Source organism: Aquarana catesbeiana, linkage group LG03, assembly GCF_042186555.1.
Source record: "Aquarana catesbeiana isolate 2022-GZ linkage group LG03, ASM4218655v1, whole genome shotgun sequence".
NCBI lineage: Eukaryota > Metazoa > Chordata > Amphibia > Anura > Ranidae > Aquarana > Aquarana catesbeiana.
The window spans coordinates 678,000,472-678,022,538 of NC_133326.1; the positions used below are offsets into that span (position 1 = coordinate 678,000,472).

A 22,067-nucleotide genomic window follows, 5' to 3' on the forward strand; every position below is an offset into this window, starting at 1 on the left:
GGTAGATCATATTTTTCTCTAAGCGATGGGAATGAAAGGAATGATTTAGATGCTATGAAGTCATTTAGTGTCTGAATGCCTGATGTTGTCCAAGCTTTAAAAGAATTTGGGTAGATCCATGCCGGATAAAAGGCCAGATTTCTGTTAAAAGAAAGGAGAGGATTGTGTGGAGATTGTAACTGATATTTGGTTTTTAGTTTATCCCAGAGAGATAAGAAGTGTTTAGTTATGGGATTGTGAATTTTAAAGCGGTCTTTAGGATCAAGCCATAATAAATTTGATATTAATAGAGGGTCATTTTCTGAAGCCTCTATAAATACCCATAATGGGATTTCCTGTTTTGCATGGTATTTGGACAGACTGGCCAAATGTGCTGCTCTGTAGTAGTTAGTAAAATTAGGGTATCCCAGGCCTCCTTTATTTTTGGGAAGATGTAGTGTGTGTATAGGTATACGTGGTTTAGAAGAGCCCCATATAAACGAAGTTGCTCTTTTTTTTGTACTATTCTCAAAAAATAGGAAGGAATTGGAATAGGGAGGACTCTGAATAGATAAAGCAATTTGGGTAGAATAGTCATTTTGATTGCATTAATCTTCCCTATCCAGGATAAAGGAAGTTGCGACCATTGTTTTATTAGATTTGTGATCTGTCTTAATACAGGAGGATAATTGGTTGAGAATAAGTCAGAATGAGATGCTGTTAAATGAATTCCAAGATATGGGATTGATTTTTCTGCCCATGTGAATGGGAGTGCAGCCCTAGCCGGGATCAATTCCATGTTTGTGAGTGAAATATTAAGCACTAGGCATTTCTTAGGATTAATCATAAGGCCGGATAGGGCTGCAAATCCATCAAGAGCTGGTATTAAGTTAGGACCAGAGACCTGTGGTGATGATAGAAAAAGTAATATATCGTCTGCAAATATACATAATTTGTGTGTAATACCTCCTACTTCAATGCCAGTTATAGTTTGGTTTGTTCTGATGTATTGGGCCATGGGTTCGAGTATAAGGGCAAATAATAAGGGAGATAACGGGCAACCCTGTCGGGTACCTCTTTCAATATTAAAGGCTTCAGATTTGTATCCAGCATATTTTATATAGGCTTTGGGTTTATTATATAATGCTTTGATCCATGTTAAAAAGTGGGGTCCAAAACCCCATTTTTGTAATGAATATTGCATATATTGCCAGGATACTGTGTCAAATGCCCTCTTAATATCGAGAGATAGAAAACATAAAGGGATTTTCCGTTTTTTAGCAATATGTGCCAATAACACTGCCCTGCGTATATTATCGCCTGCCTGTCTATTTGGCATGAAGCCTACTTGATCTCTATGTATTAATTTTCCTATAATGCTATTGAGGCGTTTTGCTATTATTTTTGCTAATAATTTAATATCGAGGTTTAACAGAGAGGCCGATAATTCACACAGGAAGTATCATCAGAAAGGGGTTTTGGGATCATACAAACAATTGCCATTAGTGTTTCTTGTCGAAAAGAATGTCCATCTAGAAGTTTGTTAAAAGTTTCAGTGAGAATGGGAGAGAGTATTTCTGAGAATGTTTTATAGTATAAAGCCGAGTAGCCGTCTGGGCCTGGTCTTTTGTTAAGTTTTAGGTCTTTTATGGCGTTAGCAACTTCATCTATAGTTATAGGCTCATCCAAACTGCTTTTTTGATTCTGAGATAACTCAGGTAAGGTTATTTTTGAGAAGAAGGATTCAGCTTCTGTAGGATTAAATTCATTGTTTGTCTTGTATAAAGTTGCGAGATGTGAGTGAAATTTATGGACTATTTTAACTGGATTACAAGTGTAAACATTTTTTGATAATTTCAAACGTATTGGTTTGAAAGATTTGTTAGTTGAATTTAATGCCCGAGCCAAATATGTACCTGGTTTGTTTGTATTCATGTAGAAATTGTGTTTGGAGCGTTTGAGGGATTTATCAACTGACTCAGTGAGAAATAGATCGTATTCCAATCTAGATTTTTCCAGATGAGATTTTGTACTCTGAGATGGATTATCTTGAAATGATATGTAGGCTGCATTAAAATTGAGTTCTAGTTTTTTTGCTAGATTTTTGCGTTCCCGTTTAAATAGTGCCATTTGTCTTTGTATTGTACCACGCAAGACAGGCTTATGAGCTTCCCACAGTGTTATTGGGGAGATGTCTGTTGTATTATTAATTGGTATGTATTCCTTTAAAGCTTGTTCAATGGGCATCTGATGTAGTGGGTGTTTGAGCATTATGTCCGGTAAGTACCACGTTGGGTCATGCGCTTTTGGTATGGCTGAGGCTATAGTAGTGTATACTGCATTATGGTCAGACCACGGAATCGGAATTATATCTGATGCAATAATTTCTGGTATCATTCCTATTGTTAGAAAAATATGATCTAGAGGAGGACCTGGTTCGAATCCCCGCACATTATCACTGTTCCTATTTTGTGTGTATTAATCACTTATAAATATGTGAGAGGAATGGTGTAGGTTGTGTGTTAGGAGCGTAGTAGGAAATCACCGTGATTGCTGTATCCATTATATAACCCATGAGTATCAGGTATCTACCTTCTGGGTCTTTAATTTCTGATGATAAGGTGAATGGTGTGGATCGGTGAAATGCAATTAGAGTTCCCCTTTGCTTGGTACAGGCAGAAGCCGTGTAAATTTGTTGATAAAAAGGAGAAATATATTTTGGAGTAGAATCTTTGGTGAAGTGTGTTTCTTGGAGGCATACTATGTGAGCCTTCTTGTTATGGAAAGTACGGAAGGCTTTGGTCCTTTTTTGAGGGACATTTATTCCCTGAACATTCAGGGAAAGTATATTCAATGGTGCCATGGCAATAGATCAAATAGTTTTGACTTACTTTTTGTTATGCAGAGCTGACTGCGCAGATCAACCTGTGTGGACTGAAGAGATGAATAGATAGAAAAGAAACCAGTGAATTCTGGAGTAAAGAGTAAACAAAAAACATATGAGATTAGATGATACATTGTATAAATTATTTTTTGCAAGTAATTACAATTTACCCGTGAAAGAGAATAAATATCTCTCTCAGGGGAATAAGTGCCTTCGTCACACTCCCACATAATATGGTTGGGAGAATGAGGAGGGCTAATGGGGGTACACGGATCTTCCGCTTACAGGAGAGAAGTGCTATGTCAAAAGACATCAAAATGATGTTTCATTAGTTGGAGTGCAGAATATAGTTTTTGTTGAAATTATTTAGTCCAGGGTGGTTGTATATGGTTAGTCTTGCCCTAGGCTAAATAATTCAGTTAGAAAGAATTATTTTGGGATTTTAACCCTTTTAGAGTAAACAATTACATATTTTATTCATATGTAACTGTTTAGATATGTTAACTCATAAAATTGAGGTTGTATTACTTCAGATTAGAATAAACAAAAACATAATTCTAGGAACTAGTTAGGTAATAATATATTTGTTTTAAGAAAAAGCTTCCATTACTTCTGGATTATTGAACATATTTGTCCTAAAAAGTAATAAATCTATTGTTATTTCCTGATAATATATAACTGAACAAGAATTTCCTTATTTCACTTATATATTCTAAGGCTATATGAATCAGAAGTAATAAGAAATATAACTGGAATGTAACATGATCCCACACAGTGTGTGACTATCAGAATGCAGTTACATTCAGTTATAAATATAGGTTTTTTATAGAGAACCATCTCTTAGTATAATAAATGAAGAGATATCAGGAATTAGGATGTCAGTCCATTGAATCTTCTTGGTCCATGGATGATGTGGCATAACGGCCTCTTTTGTGAGAATGATGATTTCCATTTTGTTCTGAAATTTTCTGGGTGCTGCCTGAAGGTGAAGATGATGCCATTCTTCTGCGTGTGGGAGAGTTGCTGCTTGTGGGTTCTGTCAGATTTAATTTTAAAAGGGTTTGTTGTAGTTCATCTGCTGATCTGCTTCTGTAAATTGTACCTTGGTAGTTAAATCTGACTGAAAAGGGGAAGCCCCATTGATACATAATGTTGTGGCGTTGCAGTTCCATTAGTTGGGGTTTCATGGATCGTCTTTTAGTAATAGTAAGTTGGGATAGGTCAGCAAAAATTTGATAATTGTGTCCTTGAAAATTAAGTTCCTTTTTTTTCTCTTGCAGCAATTAGTATTTGTTCTTTCGTTCTGTAATAATGAAATTTTTGTGATTATATCACGTGGGGGTCCATCTTTCTTTTTGGCTGTGAGGGCTCTGTGTACTCTGTCCAGTTCTAAACGTTCAATAGGGATATCTGGCTTTAGTTCTTGTAATAGAGCAGTAATAGTAGATTGCAGGTCTGTCACAGTTTCAGGTATTCCCCTTATGCGTAAGTTTGAACGTCTGGCTCTATTTTCGTAATCTTCGAGCTTAGTTTGAAGTATTAAATTCTCTTCTTTTAATTGTTCCAATTCTGTTATATTTTCTTGGGTTGTAATTTCAATTTCATCCATTTTTATTTCTAAGGCTGCGGTGCGGTTTCCCAGCTCTCTTATTTCTTTGGTTAGGCTTTTTGTTATTTGGTCTGAGGTTTGTTTTAAAGCCTTATGAAGCATCTTTTCAAATTGTAATAATATTACTGGGGATGCTGAGGAGGCTTGTGGAGAAGTTTGTGAGAGGATTTGTTCTGTATCTGACTCAAATGGAGAGTCTTGCTGTGACATTTTCTGTCTGTGAGAGCGCCCTGATGCTGTATCTTGTGAGGTGACTGGAGCTGCTTCAGCTGCAGTGAGTGCCTGTGAGCTCTTTGTGAGGTGATTTTTATTTCTGCCACGGTTTCCTCCCAGTACCATATTTCCTGCCCAAACTTTCACAGTTTGTTCCCTGGGGTAAAAAGGTTCAAATGGATACCTTTTGAGCCTGCAGGCTCCGCTTTGTCCTTCTCTTCTCTCCTCAGCGGTGTGGAGCTCTAACAATGCATGTCTTCTCTGCTAGGCTCCGCCTCCTGCCCTCAAGCTCCCATATGTTTTTCAACTGTGCATTAAGCTGTTTGGCTGGAGATCAGCTTTAAAGTGAATGTAATCTGAATCTGAAATGTAAAAAAACGGCTAGCAAATAAATATTTATGGCAAAATAGACTCTGCATGTCTCTTCTACCATAAAATACAGTGCCTTGTAAAAGTATTCTTAGCCCTTGACATTTTCCACATTTTGTCATGTTACAACCAAAAACGTAAATGTATTTTATTGGGATTTTATGTGATAGACCAACACAAAGTGGCACATAATTGTAAAGTGAAAGGAAAATAAATGGTTTTCAATTTTTTTTTTTTTTTTTACAAATAAATATGTGAAAAGTGTGGGGTACATTTGTATTCAGCCCCCCTGAGTCAATACTTTGTAGAACCACCTTTCTCTGCAATTACAGCTGCAAGTCTTTTTGGGGATGTCTCTACCAGCATTGCACCTCTAGAGAGTGACATTTGTGTTCATTCTTCTTTGCAAAATATCTCAAGCTCTGTCAGATTGGATGGAGAGCGTCTGTGAACAGCAATTTTCAAGTCTCGCCACAGATTCTTAATTGGATTTAGGTCTGGACTTTGACTGGGCCATTCTAACACATGATATATGCTTTCATCTAAATCATTCCATTGTAGCTCTGGCTGTATGTTTATGGTTGTTGTCCTGCTGGAAGGTGAACCTCCGCCCCAGTCTCAAGTCTTTTGCAGACTCTAACAGGTTTTCTTCTAAGATTGCCCTGTATTTGGCTCCATCCACCTTCCCATCAACTCTGACCAGCTTCCCTGTCCCTGCTGAAAATAAAGCATCCCTACAACATGATGCCACCACCATGTTTCACAGTGGGGATGTTGTTAGGTAGGGTCCATGTCCTGATACCACTTTTTTAAGACTGAGTACAAGTACCAAGACTTTTTTTCGCCGATACCAATTACCGATACTTCTTTTTTTAATGTCGTGACCGTTTTCAAAGCACAATACAGACTAATGATAGGTGACACTAATGAGCACTAATGGGTGGCACTGAAATGCAGCACTGAGTGGCAATTGCTGGCCTGGCATAATAAATTACATGAAGGATTTTGCAATGCTATATGGCATATAGCATTGCAAAATCCTTCCTTTCCTCTCATTCATGTCATTTATCATATACAGTAGTATGCTGCGACGCCCATCTTGGTACACCTTGCACTCGACCACAGTAAGCAGCAGCGGACCTCTTGTTACATCCAGCCTGAACTATATGGGCTGGGTGTAACAAGATGTCCGCTGCTGGCTTACTGCGGCCAAGATCAGGGTGTACCAATATGGGCGTCATGATGTTTAACCTCCGAGGGAGACCCACAACATCACTTCCTTTACCCAATGTGACGGCTCCGGTCTCCGGTCTCCGATTTTGACAGAATATGCGGCTGCCACCCTGCACCCCTGCCCCGGCCAGCTTACCCCTAGTTCCACTGCTGCTCTCTGCTCCGACCTCTCCGCCTGCTGACTTCCAGTTCCGCCGCATTCCCAGTCACATTTGTGCGAGTACAAGTACTTGCACACATGCTCGGTATCGGTACCGATACTAGTATCGGCATCGGGACACCCCTAGTTTTAAGGGTAATGTACAGTATTAGTTTTCCGCCACACATAGCGTTTTGCCTTTGGGACAAAAAGTTCAATTTTGGTTTCATCTTCTTCCACATGTTTGCTGTGTCCCCCACATGGCTTCTTGCAAACTGCAAACGGAACTTCTTAAGGCTTTCTTTCAACAATGGATTTCTTGCCACTCTTGCCACTGCCGCTAAGTCACCTGACAGGTTGCCCCTGTGTGAACAATGTCTTTCTTCTTGTCACTGTTCCATAACGGCCAGATTTGTGGAGTGCACGACTAATAGTTGTCCTGTGGACAGATTCTCCCACCTGAGCTGTGGATATCTGCAGCTCCTCCAGAGTTACCATGGACCTCTTGGCTGCTTCTCTGATTAATGCTCTCCTTGCCCGGCCTGTCAGTTTAGGTGGACGGCCATGTCATGGTAGGTTTGCAGTTGTGCCATACTCTTTCCATTTTCAGATGATGGATTGAACAGTGCTCCATGAGATGTTCAAAGCTTGGGATATTTTTTTTTTTTTATAACCTAACCCTGCTTTAAACCAGTGCTTTTTTTTTTTTTTTTTCTCAGAGAATAGGTGTAGGAACTCTGACCTTCACCCTTTGTTTCTGCTCTCTACCCGCCTCTGAGCACCGTTCCTTGGTTCCACCTCCTACCAACCTCCCAATACCATCCCTTTTAGAGAATACAGAAACGAGTATCATTTTTGCTACTACTGTACTGTCCTTTGCATGGAATTTGTTAATGCTAAAAAAGACCGTAAAACAGATACCCTGCAGTGAGCAACAGTAGACACCTCCCCCCCCCCCCCCCCCCCCCGCAATGATAGACCTCACCCCAGCAAAAATAGATTCACCACACAACAACAGACGACCCACCACATAAAAATACCGCCCCAGCAGCAACAACAGATGTCCCAGCAGACTGAATCAGTAGACCCTCCAGGAGCCAGCAACAATCGAGCTCTCCCTCAACAGTAGATCCCTCCCAGCAACAATTGACCCCCCAGAAACATATGACCCCCCCCCCCCCTACTAGCAACAATAGACTTCCACACAAAAATATATCCCCCAGCAGCAAACATCAATAGATCCTCCAGCACACTCCAGCAATCCTTGCCATTACATACATTCATTGCTGGAGGTGCCGGAACTGCATTCCCCCGCATTCCTGCTGGGAAAAAAGCGCCGCTTTAAACTCCCCAACTTTATCCCTGACCTGCCTGGTGTGTTTTTTTAGGGCTGTGGAAATTAAAGATTAATTCCTCGATTAATCTTTAATTTTTTTGATTGATCAAAATTTTTTTGATTGGTAGGCTGCCTGCCCTGGGGCCGCTTTGGGCCAAGCTGTGGCTCTGCTCCCTCCTCCTCTTCCTCCACTATATGTCATACACAGTCTGCGGGCATCTCCCGCTGTGTGTCACGGAGCTGAATGTGAAAACTTTGGCCGCGCTGTGAGAAAAGCCCCGCCCTCCTCCCATATCAGCCCGTGTGATAGGCGCAGTGTTCTGTCTAGGTGTGTAATCGCAGTGAGGCTGCGATTATGGGCACGGTGAGGCTGCGATTATGGGCATGGTGAGGCTAGGATTATAAGCACTCGTGTGAAAGACGCAGTGTTCTGTCTATCACACAAGCTGATCTAGGAGGAGGGCAATCCAGGCACAGGCACTGACTACAGTGAGCCTGCGATTATGGGCGCGGTGAGGCTGCGATTATGGGCACGGTGAGGCTGCGATTATGGGCACGGTGAGGCTGCGATTATGGGCACGGTGAGCCTGCGATTATGGGTGCGGCTGCGATTATGGGCACGGTGCGGCTGCGATTATGGGTGCGGCTGCGATTATGGGCGCGGTGAGCCTGCGATTATGGGTGCGGCTGCGATTATGGGCACGGTGCGACTGCGATTATGGGCACGATGAGGCTGCGATTATGGGCACGGTGTCCCGCTATGTCTGGCTTCGGCCGTTGCCATTACAACGGTGCTAAATCAGCTAAAAGTAGTTGGATCTGTATATTCGTTTATAATGAATCGAAATTAGACGATTAATCGATTTAAAAAAAAAAATCGATTAATCGAACATGAAAATTTTAATCGGTAACAGCCGTAGTTTTTTTTTTTTTTTTTCAAAAGCCATACTTCTCTAAAAAAAATATTTTGCCTTAGCACAAAGCATTATCTTACAGAAAATTTGAACATTGTCCCTTTTTTAATACATTCATTGAAGAGTGCCCCTGAGTGTTGGATTATCTGTAACATTTACTCCATGTAGGTCGATGAGCAAGCTGCCAAAGTTGCCCAGTTGGAGGCTGAACAGGAGGCTGAGAAAGAGGCCCGAATGGAGGAGCAGAGAGAGCTGGACTCAATACAATACAGAATGCAGGAACAGCAGAAGACCTGGGAAGAGAGGGAGAGGGAGCTGCAGGAGGAGTGCAGGAGAGTGCAGGAGGAGGGAAGGACAGAGCTGGAGAAGGAGAAGGTGAGAACTGAAAAGGGCAATTTGCAATTCCACAAGAGGTAATATATTGTAACAGCCAAACACAAATCTACTATTGTGTGTATGATTTTTTTTTTTTCCCGTTACATTACTTTGTGAACCCCCTGCTGAGAAGTGTACGGACTAAAGCCTCGTACACACAGATTTTTGTCCGGGAATTGTGTGATGACAGACAGTTGGCCTAAGTCCGACCGTCAGTACGCTCCATCAGACAACTGTCCAACTTTCCGCCAACAAATGTTGGATGGCAGGCTAGTAAATTTTCATCGGACAACGGTTTGTTGTCAGATTTTCGCCTCGTCTGTCACACAAGTCCAAAGTACAAACACGCATGCTCGGGAATCAATGCTCACCAAACATGACATTAGCAGAAGGTGCTCAAAGGGTAGCGCTCAAGAGCTGAAATTCCACGTAGTACATCGCTACGTTCGCGTTTGTTGGCTGACAATTGTGTGCCGTTTTGTATGCAAGACAAGTTCCTGGCACACGCCCTTCGGACAAAAGTCTAACGCTTTGTCTGCTGAAAATCCGATCGTGTGTACGAGGCTTAAGGTAGGGAAGGCTTCCAACACATTTATTCTAGGGAGTGCAGGTCTTCTAACGCATGTTTATTATGTGTGCAAGCAAATTCCGCTTCCTTTTATTTACTTATTACAGGTACTTGTATAGCGCCGACAATTTATGCAGCTTTACATATATATTGTATATTCATATCGGTCACTGCTCTCAAGGAGCTTACAATCTAAGGTCCCTAACTCCCATTCATACATACACATACTAGGGGCCAACTTAGACAGGAGCCAAGGGACAGTCAGGTTGTGGGGGAAAAAACACTAGATGATGCTGGATGTCATCCAGCCAGGAAATGAGGCAGACTCTGTTTTACTTGCTATAGATTTTAATGCATACTGAGAAGCTCACAGTGTGCAGTAAAATCAGAGGTATGCCCCGTACACACGGTCGGATTTTCCGACGGAAAATGTGTGATAGGACCTTGTTGTCGGAAATTCCGACCGTGTGTAGGCTCCATCACACATTTTCCATCGGATTTTCCGACACACAAAGTTTGAGAGCAGGATATAAAATTTTCCGACAACAAAATCCGTTGTCGGAAATTCCGATCGTGTGTACACAAATCCGACGGACAAAGTGCCACGCATGCTCAGAATAAATAAAGAGATGAAAGCTATTGGCTACTGCCCCGTTTATAGTCACGACGTACGTGTTTTACGTCACCGCACTCAGAACGATCGGATTTTCCGACAACTTTGTGTGACCGTGTGTATGCAAGACAAGTTTGAGCCAACATCCGTCGGAAAAAATCCTAGGATTTTGTTGTCGGAATGTCCGAACAAAGTCCGACCGTGTGTACAGGGCATAAGCCATTTCAGTACAGGAGAGGAGCTGGTACAACTGTACAAGACTAAGGGCCAGTTCACACCACAGGCAGTCCAGTGCTTTTTTTTTTTTTTCCTGCATCAAAAACGCATGGAAAATGGGTTATATGATTTTCAATGGCATAGTTCACACCAGTGCGTTCCAGTTCCAGAAAAAAAAAAAGTAGAATGTGCTGCGTTTTTCCTGTACTGGAACCCTGTAAAAAGCATCAAAAGCGCACTGGAATGCACCTAAATGTGCCAAAAATGCACTGGAACATACATGTCCTTTTTTTAAGGTTAAGAAAAAAGAGGGGGGGAAATGCACCGGAACGCGTAAAAAACGCAGATGCAGAAAAGAATCTGGAACGCATCCGGACTACGTTTCTATGGTGTGAATTGGCCCTGAAGGGAAGGCAGGAGTTCAGCTTTAACTACAGTTTGTCTTAAAGTGCACCTGTTTTGACGGAAAATTGTGGACTACCATCATTGACCTCTCCCAGCAATACTAGTTGCTCAGATTTCATGGTCATTCTTTGGTTTCAGTGGTTCTGAAGTCACTGATGTGGAACAGATAAACGCACTCCAGATCCGTTCCGGATGCTTTTTGCATGCGTGTTTCTAACACATTTTTGGTGCATTCTAGTGCGTTTTTGATGCGTTTCTGGATGCATACCAGATGTGTTTGTTTGTTTTGTTTTTAGTTTATTTTTTCTTTCCTGTGGCTTCTTTTTTTTTTTTTTTTTTTTTTTTTTTTTTTTTTTTTTACTGTACAGTGGTCCGGTGTGTTTTTGATGCGTTTTACTCAGGTAAAATGCAGCATGCTCTACTTTTTTTTTTTTTTTTTTTTTCTGGAACTGACTGCACTGGTGTGAACTATGCCATTGAAATCCATATAATCTTTTTTTCATGTGTTTTTAATGCAGAAAAAAAAAGCACTGGACTGCATGTGGTGTGAACTGGCCCATAGAGAGGAAGAGTACCAATGTTACTGACTTTTCTGACTTAATTATCCAACATTACTGATTTAGGAAAATGCAGATACAGCAAGGCAATTGGCATTTTCAGAAGCAGGCCAGCAATAGTGGCCCGCAAATTTCTTTTTTTTTTTTTTTTTTTTCATGTACATTAATCGCTTCAGCCCTGGAAGACTTTACCCTCCTTCCTGACCAGAGCACTTTTTGCGATTCGGCACTGTGTTGCTTTAACTGAGAATTGCGCGGTCGTGCGACGTTACAGCCAAACAAAATTGACGTCCTTTTTTTTCCCACAAATAGAGATTTCTTTTGGTGGCATTTGATCACCTCTGAGGTTTTTATTTTTTGCGCTATAAACAAAAAAAGAGAGTCAATTTTTGAAAGAAAAGGCATTATTTTTTACGTTTTGCTATAATAAATATCCCTCAAATAAAAAAAAAAAAAAAAATAAATGTTCTCAGTTTTTAGGCTGATATGTATTCTTCTACATATTTTTGGTAAAAAAAATAGCAATAAGCGTATATTGGTTTGCGCAAAAGTTATAGCGTCTACAAAATAGGGGATGGTTTTTCTTATTCATCTTTTTTTTTTTTTTTTTTTTTTTTTAGTAGTAATGGCGGTGATCTGCGATTTTTATAATGACTGCGACATGGCGTACACTTTTGACACTATTTAGGGACCATTGTCATTTATACAGAGATCAGTGCTATAAAAATGCACTGATTACTGTGTAAATGACACTGGCAGGGAAGGGGTTAAATACTAGGGGGCGATCAAGGGGTCAAGTGTGTCCTAGGGAGGTGTTCTAACTGAGGGGGGGGGGGATGGGCTTCCACAGACATGACAGCGATCACCGCTCCCGATGACAGGGAGCAGTAGACCTCTGTCATGTCACTAGGCAGAACGGGGAAATGCCTACAAAGGCATCTCCCCATTCTGCCACTCCGTGACACGATCACCGGGAGACCATAGAGTCCTAGGGACCTGCAGGCACAGTCACGCTGTAGGCGCTGCGCGCACCTGCTAGCCCTGCCAATTATAAAGGGGACGTATAGGTGCGCCCATTTGCTCACCGCTGCCATTGTGGCAAAGTACATCGGTGTGCAGTGATCGGCAAGTGGTTAAAGTAGAACTATAGGCAAAACCTTTTTTTTTTTTTTTTTTTTTTTTTTTTTTAATTTTGAATAGAGTAAGGAAGGGTTATAATCCCTGTCGGATTTTTATTTTTTGCCATCTGTGTCCCATTACAGAGATTTCCCTTCACTTCCTGTCCCATAGCCAAACAGGAAGTGAGAGGAAATCCCTGCAAATTAGGAGAATTCCTTGGAGACCCCCAAATTAACAGAACTAGTGTCCCCATTGGAAGATTTCCCCTCTATTACTTCTCTGGGGATGACCCAAAACTTTTTCTTTTACTTTCAATGATAATGGTAAACGGGAGAAAGCGAGAGGGTGAATCTCTCTAAACGGGACACAGACTGCAATAAAAACTGACAGGTGTTCTAATCTGTACTCCATTCAAAAATTGAAAAGAAAAAAGTTTTGACTTTTTAGTTCTAATTTAAAGCTGAACTCTGGGCACAAAACTTTAATTTCAAGGGTTAGTTCACCTTTTTACAAAAATGAAAAGGTGAACTAACTCACTACAGCCTCCCCACACCCCCCAATCTCCGCTGCACTTCTCTCCTTCCTTGATTATCTTCTGCTACCCACGCAGGCGGTGTATCAGTCCAGGCATTTGAGAAATGCAGCACACAGCCCAGAGGCTGGGTAGCATCATGGTGGTGAGCAGGCGTTGTTCAGTACTGCTGCTGACCAATGAGAATTGCTCAGGGACCCCCCAAAAGAAAGAAATGCCTGGGCCACTACATCAACTAGCGTGAGCAATGAAAGCTAATCATCCAAGAAGGTAAGTGTAGTGGGGATTGGGGGTGTTAGTTACTTCACCTTTTCATATTTTGTGAAAAGGTGAACTAACTTTTTAAATATGAGGGGTCTTCAAAAAGTTTCCGCACTTTTTTATATTTAATAGTTTAAAAAAAGCGCGGAAACTTTTTGAAGAATACTCCTATATTCCCCAATAGTCACAATGGATATAAATCCACCAAATGCCTTTGCAAACCCAGTTACTGCCTTGTAAAAGTAGCAGTGACATCATCACTGTGCTGTACATAGCCTGTACAGAGAGCAGAGCTGTGGGAGGGGCCCTGCAGGCCACACCCACTACAGGCTGCCTGCAGAAAACTAAAGGAGGGGGCGAATACCAGACCAGTCACCCTGCACAAGGAGAGAGAGCAGCAGTGACTGGTCTTTATTACAGGAGGTAAATGCACACTGGATTACTGCACAGTTCTGGAAGAAATGCACAAAGCTCACCAAGATTCAAGGAAGAATGCACACGATGAATACATTAGGACAATATTTGCTTATCCTGGAGTTTAGCTTTAACCCCTTCCCAACTGCCGCACGCCAATATACGTCGGCAGAATGGCACGGGTGGGCAAAATAAAGAGCATACAGGTACGTCCCCTTTAAGATGCGACATTGTGGGCGCGCTCCGCAAGCTCCGTGACACGATCGCGGGACCCAGCAGAATGGGGAGATACCTATGTAAACAAGGCATTTCCCCGTTCTGCCTAGTGACATGACAGAGATCTACTGCTCCCTGTCATCGGGAGCAGTGATCGCTGTCATGTGAGTGGAAGCCCCTCCCCCCCACAGTTAGAATCACTCCCTAGGACACACATAACCCCTTGATCGCCCCCTAGTGTTTAACCCCATTCACTGCCAGTGTCATTACACAGTAATCAGTGAATTTTTATAGCACTGATCGCTGTACAAATGACAATGGTCCCAAAATAGTGTCAAAAGTGTCCGATGTGTCCACCATAATGTCGCAGTCACAATAAAAATCACAGATCACCGCCATTACTAATAAAAAAATTTAAAAATTAATAATAAAAATACCATAAAACTATCCCCTATTTTGTAGACACTATAACTTTTGCGCAAACCAATCAATATACGCTTATTGCGATTATTTTTTTTTTTTACCAAAAATATGTAGAAGATTTCATATCGACCTAAACTGAGGAAAAAAAATTGTTTTTTTTTATATATTTTTGAGGGGATATTTATTATAGTAAAAAGTAAAAAAATATTGCTTTTTTTTTTTTTTTTCAAAATTGTCGCTCTTTTTTTTGTTTATAGCGCAAAAAATAAAAACCGCAGAGGTGATCAAATACCACCAAAAGAAAGCTCTATTTGTGGGAAAAAAAGGACGTCAATTTTGTTTGGGTGCAACGTCGCAAGACCGCGCAATTGTCAGTTAAAGCGACGCAGTGCCGAATCGCAAAAAGTGCTCTGGTCAGGAAGGGGGTAAATTCTTCCGGGGGTTGAAGTGGTTAAAGTGCTTGACCTGTACTCCCCTCTCTACATTATGTCTGTTTCCTGTATCTCTCCAGCTCTTGTGTGATGGGCCTAGACCAAACCTTTTAGCCTCAAATGATAAAAACTCCTATGCAGCTGTTATCTTTATCTCAACTTTTTTAGGTCGTGCTGTGATTTGAGGTTCCACAGCAGTTGAAGAGCGCCCAGGCTGCTCATCCACTAATCTGTGCCATTCAAATCCTTTTCCCACAGGTTCTAACCCAGCAGGAGATCCAGAAGTCTCAGCAGTTGCAGCTGGCTCTGTCCTCCCTGCAGAGTGATGTCCTGCGCTTGGAGAGAGAACTGCAGACATCGCACAGAGAGAGAGATACTTTGCTGATGGAGCTCAACTTAGAGAAGGTAATGGCCAATCAGACTCGTTCTCCTGTTCTGCAAAATTAGTAAAAGAGATGAGAGATTGTTTCCCCATCCCCTTCACCTAGTGCTTCTAAATGTCCACCTAGTGCTTCTAAATGTCCACCTAGTGCTTCTAAATGTCCACCTAGTGCTTCTAAATAATGTCCACCCAGTGCTTCTAAATAATGTCCAAACCTTTTATCTACTTTCTAAAGGCCAGGATTAAAGTAAATGCAAACCCAATCACTAAACCTTCACAGAGGTCCGATCAGTAAAATTTTCTTCCAGCAGAGGTCTGACTCTCAAATTTTGTTCTGTGTCTCAGATGTTTCACATCACAGTCCCTTCTTTTTACATAAGTGTCATCAGTCCTCCTCTTCACATCAACATCTCCCCCATTTAAAAAGAGAATAATTAACCCTTTCATGACTAAGTCTATTTTTGAAATTTGGTGTTTACAAGTTAAAATCTGTATTTTTTGCTAGAAAATTACTTAGAACCCCCAAACATTAGATCTGTTTTTTAGCAGAGAATCTAGAGAATAAAATGGAGATTGTTGCAATATTTTATATCGCACGGTATTTGTGCAGCAGTGTTTTAAACGCAAATTTTTGGGAAAAGGGACACTTTCATGAATTTTAAAAAATCCAAACAGTAAAGTTACCCCAATTTTTTTCTATAATGTGAAAGATGATGTTACGCCGAGTAAATAGATACCAAACATGTCACCCTTTATAATTGCACGCACTCGTGGAATGGCGACAAACTATGGTACCTAAGACTTTCCATAGGCGACGCTTTAAATTTTTTTTACGGTTACCAGGTTAGAGTTACAGAGGAGGTCTAGTGCTAGAATTATTGCTCTCGCTCTGACAATCACGGCGATACCTCACATGTGTGATTTGAACACATATTTACATATGGGGGCGCAACTTCCATATGCGTTTTCTTTGCTGCGCGAGCTCGTGGGGATGGGGGGGGGGAGTGCTTTAAAAAAAATTTTTTTATTTTATTTATTTTTATAAAATGTGTTTTAAAAATTTTTTTTTTTTTGATCACTTTTATTGCTGTCACAAGGAATGTAAACATCCCTTGTGACAGTAATAGGTGATGACAGGTACTCTTTATGGAGGGATGGGGGGTCTTTTAGACCCCTCATCCCTCCTTTGCACTTCACAGTATTCAGATCGCCGAAAACGGCGATTCTGAATACCGTCTATTTTGTATCATGACGTCGCTTCCGCGTTTACAATTAGAAGGCTGGAACGAAGCCACCCACAGCTTCGTACCAACCCGCCCCCAGCCGCCGGAGGCACCCGATTGGTCACCGGGCCTTCCGATGGCACGGGAGGCCCGGTAAGAGCGGCGGGAGGGGGGGGGGGGGGACGTCCCCTCCCGCTGCTCCGGTATAACAGCCGAGCGGCTTTTAGCCGCATCGGTTGTTAAATCTGGATAGCCGATCACAGGCTCTAAACAACGGTACCGGGATGATGCCTGCAGCTGCGAGCATCATCCCGGTATAACCCCGGAAAGCCGAATGCGCACATCTGCGTACCCTCGGCGGGAAGGGGTTAAGTAAATTACAAACCGCGCTACCTTTAGAGGGAAAGTGCAAATATATAAATAACAATCATAAAAATGCAATCGAAAAGTAATAATCACAAAGATGTAGGAAAAACTGTGTCAATAGTGACAGCCATAAATAACTTTCGGCTAGAGTCCAATCAAAAAGCATTGGAAAGCATCAAAGTGTTGACATATCAAGCAGTGAAAGCAAAAAAATTCAAAAACAAATAGTGTTCAAAAATTAATGTAAATTTCTTAAAACTTCTGGGTAAATCCTCCTCCTATTCGGCAAACATCAAGGGAACAGTAATCCACCACCATTTCCGGCCACACAGCCTACTCACCAGATTGTGGTGACTCCCATTACAGGAGTCAAAAGCACTTCATAGACATGCCAGAAAGGTTCGCACGATCACAGCTTGGTCCAGGTGCTGGAAATCGGGAACGCTGTCACTGCATGGACACTGGATGGATTTAGATGAACCCTCGGATGAAGATTGGTCATTGAAGACCATTAGTGCCATAAATGGGAAGAAAATGAATGGAAGGCTCCCATCGTGAAATAAGCCAACAATTTATTAAAACAGGCTAAAAAAAACGCATGAGCCACATGTGGGTCTATGCGGACAATCACACAACGAACGCAGCTACAGGGCTGCGTAGCAAGCGTAAGTGGTGTGTCACGTTTGGTAAATTTGACCGGTTTCGTCAGTACGTAACTTAACCCGATGGGTTTTACTTCCTCTTTTGCTCCCTGAAAATTAAAAGCATAATGGGCTAGTATGCATTGCATACTAGCCCATTATGTGACACTTACCTGCAAACGAAGCCCGCGCTGTGCAGGCCACGTCCGTCTCCGCCCCTCTTCCTTCTGGGGCCGACTCCGGGTCTGTGACTGGCCGGAGCCGCGTGATGTCACTCTCGCGCATGCGTGCGGGAGCCGCCAGTCACTGCACACACTGGGGAAGAAACGGGACGGTGGTACGTTTGTTCACAGCGCATGCGCCGATGACGACAAGTGAAAGGTTTCCTAAACGGCGCACGTTTTGAAGATATTTCCACTACCTGTAGGTAAGTCTTATTCTAGGCTTACCTATATGTAAAAGTAAGACAAACGGGTTTACAACCACTTTAACATGAGAAGCAATTCTAAAAGATTTTCAGTTGTTTTCATTGTAAAGCTTTTATTAAAAAATTGATCCTGTCATGAAGGTTTTTTGTGAAGGTATTTCCTGTTAGAGGGTGACTGCACTTTGTCTCCATGTCACATGGTCTATATTTAAACATGCATTGCTCAGGCATGATCTACTGTTTTCACCATCAGGAAACCTGCCCTGAGATGCATTATTTGTGCTCATATAGACAGGAAGTGGCTGCAAAGAGGCTTATCAAGAGCACTGAAATGCAACAAAGGATTAAAAAAATTGAGAGAACCTGTATTTGGTAATTGTTTAATATGCAGAGGGGTGGATTTACTAAAGGCAAAAAGACTGTGCACTTTGCAAGTGCAGTTGTGCTCCTTTTTCCTTTTCCAAATGTAAATGTGATAAAGCTTCAATTTGTAAAGAATACCCAATCATGTGCAAGGAAAATGGAAAAAAAAAAATTACATTTTTCCTGCACTTGATTGGTTATGGAAATCGGCAGAGATTCACGCTAGGTCCGGTAGGACTGTGTTGGGCAGCTATTCCAATGCAGGCCCACCACAAGACAAGATAAAATGCTTTGCCTCCTATCTGGCTGGTTCAAAACACCGTGTTGTGTGACATAAAAGAATTGCAAAACCCACCATTTTATTCTTTAGGGCCTCTGCTAATAAATATATATATATATATATATATATATATATATATATATATATATATATATATATATATATATATATATATATATATATATATATATATATATATATATATATATATATATATATATATATATATATATATATATATATATATATGTGTGTGTATGTATGTATGTGTGTGTGTGTGTGTATATATATGTATGTGTGTGTGTGTGTGTGTGTGTATATATATATATATATATATATATATATATATATATATTACACACACACACACACTTTTTTAAAAAAAAAGTTATAAGTAATGTTCCAGCAAAAAAGCAGATGATTTTTACATGTAATCAAAAAGAGTCAGCAAAGGCCTGGTCTTAAAGTGGTACAGGTGCGCACTGATAGATCAGGATTTTTTTCTTTGGGTTTCTTATCAGCCCCCCACTTGCAATTTCTGCTGCCAGTGTAGAGAGGAGGCAGCTGGGGGTTTAAGGTAACAGAAGAAACAGTCCCAAGCTGTCTGTGCACCTGAATGCAGAAGCTGGCAGCTAAGTTTACAGGCTACAGGAGGACTGCGCTAACAGGAAGGAGGAGCTTCAGACTCTCTCCTGGACACTTCTGCACTAGGCTGTGCTCTTTGTCCCCGCTCTTCATTCCTACCAGTGCAGTGCTCCTCTATGTCTGTGAACACTGATGGCAGGAAAGAGTGGGTAGAGAGAACACAGCTTGTACATTATCCCAGCTCTCTTCTCACTGCTCCCAGCGCTGGGCTGACAGGAGTAGTGATGTCCTTGTCACTACTCCTGTCAGCCTTGTAGCAGGAAGGAAGGCACCCCCCCGTCCCTACAGCAGCAAACCATTGCGCCCAGGCCAGCTGTCCCTCCCATCCACCCCTTGTGCTGGCCCTGCCAGTTTGTCATTTATTTAAAGTTTACATCTACTCTAATGATGTTCTTCTGTGTTTTTAAAGTTTGTCCTAAACATGTCTTGCTTTGCAGGCGCGTAATGAGTCGGAGAAGGTGCGATTAGAGAGCGAACACAAAATGCGATCAGAAGAGGAGATGGCGGAGAGGCTGGCAGCTTTCCATGAAGAGAGCGCTCAGCACCTGTGCAATGTGAGAGAACAGCACAGGTATGACATAGATGTCATTTCATATTAAGATGTACGCATTTAGGTACAAGGTGCCAGCATGCATGCCAGTAATTTAGCTACAAAAATCAATTAGCTGGTTCATTTAAAGCAAGGGGCTTCAAACTATGGCCCTCCAGTTGTTTAAGAAGTACAATTCCCATCATGCCTAGCCATGTCTGTGAATGTCAGAGTTTTACAATGCCTCATGGGATATGTAGTTCCGCAACAGCTGGAGGGCCGTAGTTTGAGAATCCCTGATTTAAAGCTTATTGGAGTTTATCTGCCATTTTTTTATTTTTATATCTTTATTTTTTTTTGGCACTCAGGAAACAGTTGCTGGATCTTGCTTCGCAGCATGAAACTGAACTGTCCAACCAGCTGTCACAGTTCAAGTCAGAATTACAGGAGCGAGAGAGACGTCACCGTGAGATCATCTTGGACTACGAGCACAAGTAAGTAGCGTTGTTGCTTTTGCAGTATGTGTTATGGAAATGATTAAGAGCTCCAATTGAGCCCAAGGTTATCTGCTGCTGTCTCTAATTTGAAAGTGTTGATATGCATGCATATAAAAGTAAACACTCTGAGACACGCTCAGCCCTGTTACTTCTTACACTTCTAATTTATTCAAGGCGGTGCTAATGTTTTATACACACAAATACGTCATTGCTATGTTAGTCTAATAGGTACATCTCATTGGTTAAGATAGAAAAAGAAAATGGAGAATCTTCATAACGAGGTCTGGCTGTCCTTGGTTTTATCTTCAGTTCCGCGTTCTTCTGATGTGTGGGATGTAGGGGGTACCCGCCATTTTGAGAAAATATAGGAACAGAGCAAACCTGTATACTTATATAATGAGTAAGGAGAAAAATATGTATGCACATAAGAAAATAGACATTTTCAGATTACTATTATTATTATTTACATCACATTCCTTCACAATCCCCCCTAAAATGACTATTTTCTCTTTTCTGTCCCTAATACTAAAGGTCCCACTTTGGCCTGGCCCTTCTCCTCAGCAACTCTTTTAGGCTGTATATAGAATTGGGCAGCAACTGTTCACTTCCCTCCTCGATACAGCTGGAGAGGTGCAGTCAGGCGCTATCTATCCCTAAAACCCTATAGGATTGTGAGGTTATGGACAGGGAGTGACTGTAGAGGAGTGAAGGGTTTGTCATCTTCCATCATAAGGTGGTCCTCTTCTTCTTGGTGGAGAAATGTAGATGTGCTATTGTCTACAGCCTTGTTCATTAACTTTTTTACAAAAGGTAGAATACAGCATATAATCAGGGCTAAAAGAACCAGGATTATTAATACCGTTACCCCTATCTGGGCGAGCACCTTCTGCCACCCACTCATCCAGCTGAAGTATTGATCCCATGGGTCTGTGATACCTGAGTTCTTCTTCAACTCCAGTGACAGATCTTCTAATTTCTTTATAGCTAGAGTAACCTTACCATTTGGGCCAGTATTATCAGGAATGTATGTACAACAGGTTCCCGTTTTTTTCCTATGATTTTACAAAACACCTCCTTTCCCAGCTAGCACCATGTCTAAGACCATCAGGTCCTGGAATGTCATGTAGGAAGTGGGGGCTAACTGGTAAGCAATTCCCTGGAGGGCATCTTTAGTGTAATTTACAAATCTCTGTTGGTTATAATATGTGTAGTGTCAGGTCACCTAGAGGCTGGGTGACAGATGCACACCGTTGGGATCAGGAGTGCACCGCAAGGTAGTAGACCCTACGGCTGACTGCTGCGGATTGAACCCTGGGAGGTTCAGGAATCAGGTCTACTGGATCACTGACACAGATCCCACTGGGAGCTAGAGCATAGATTCCCCAGGGCGCGGAGTCTAAGAGCCAGCAGGTGTTCACCAGAGCCTTTAATGGTAAGGATGGACTGCGCTGCAGTCTGGCTCCAGGTCGCGGCCCCCGGGGTCTCACAGCTCACGCTCACGGTAGACTACAGGAGAAGAGGAAGGAGGCAGCAGGCTGGAACATCAGGGTCACAGGCAAACAGGGATGGTCGGGAACACGCCAAAGTTGGTAACAGGAATCAGATGTATGAAACACAGCAAGTACACACAGAGGCTAACACACAGTGGTTGATCAGCACTGCTGGCTTGCAGTGCACAGGTTAATATAGGGTTCCCTGATAGGGCCTGGGGTGGGGCCATACTTAGAGGAGAGGTTACAAAAGCAGTCAGGTGAGGGTCAGCTGGTCTCTAGAGATGAACACATGGAAACAGGTATGCTGATCGACAAACTCTATTGCATAACCATGACATGTAGTTAATCCAATCTACATTCTTGCTGACAGTTGTTATGGGGATCAAAGACTCAAAACCAGCTTTTACCTGATCCC

At 41.8% G+C, this 22,067-nt stretch overlaps 1 protein-coding gene across 1 annotated transcript in view; it reads left to right on the plus strand.

Annotated features, from left to right (window-relative positions):
* Positions 1-22,067, plus strand: part of CNTROB (centrobin, centriole duplication and spindle assembly protein) — a 101,366-nt gene that overhangs the window by 41,291 nt on the left and 38,008 nt on the right. Inside the window, exons 9-12 of the mRNA XM_073622926.1 lie at positions 8,845-9,051; positions 15,065-15,211; positions 19,571-19,704; positions 20,031-20,156. Of these exons, the coding sequence (XP_073479027.1) occupies positions 8,845-9,051; positions 15,065-15,211; positions 19,571-19,704; positions 20,031-20,156 (614 nt within the window). The remainder of the gene's footprint in view (positions 1-8,844; positions 9,052-15,064; positions 15,212-19,570; positions 19,705-20,030; positions 20,157-22,067) is intronic.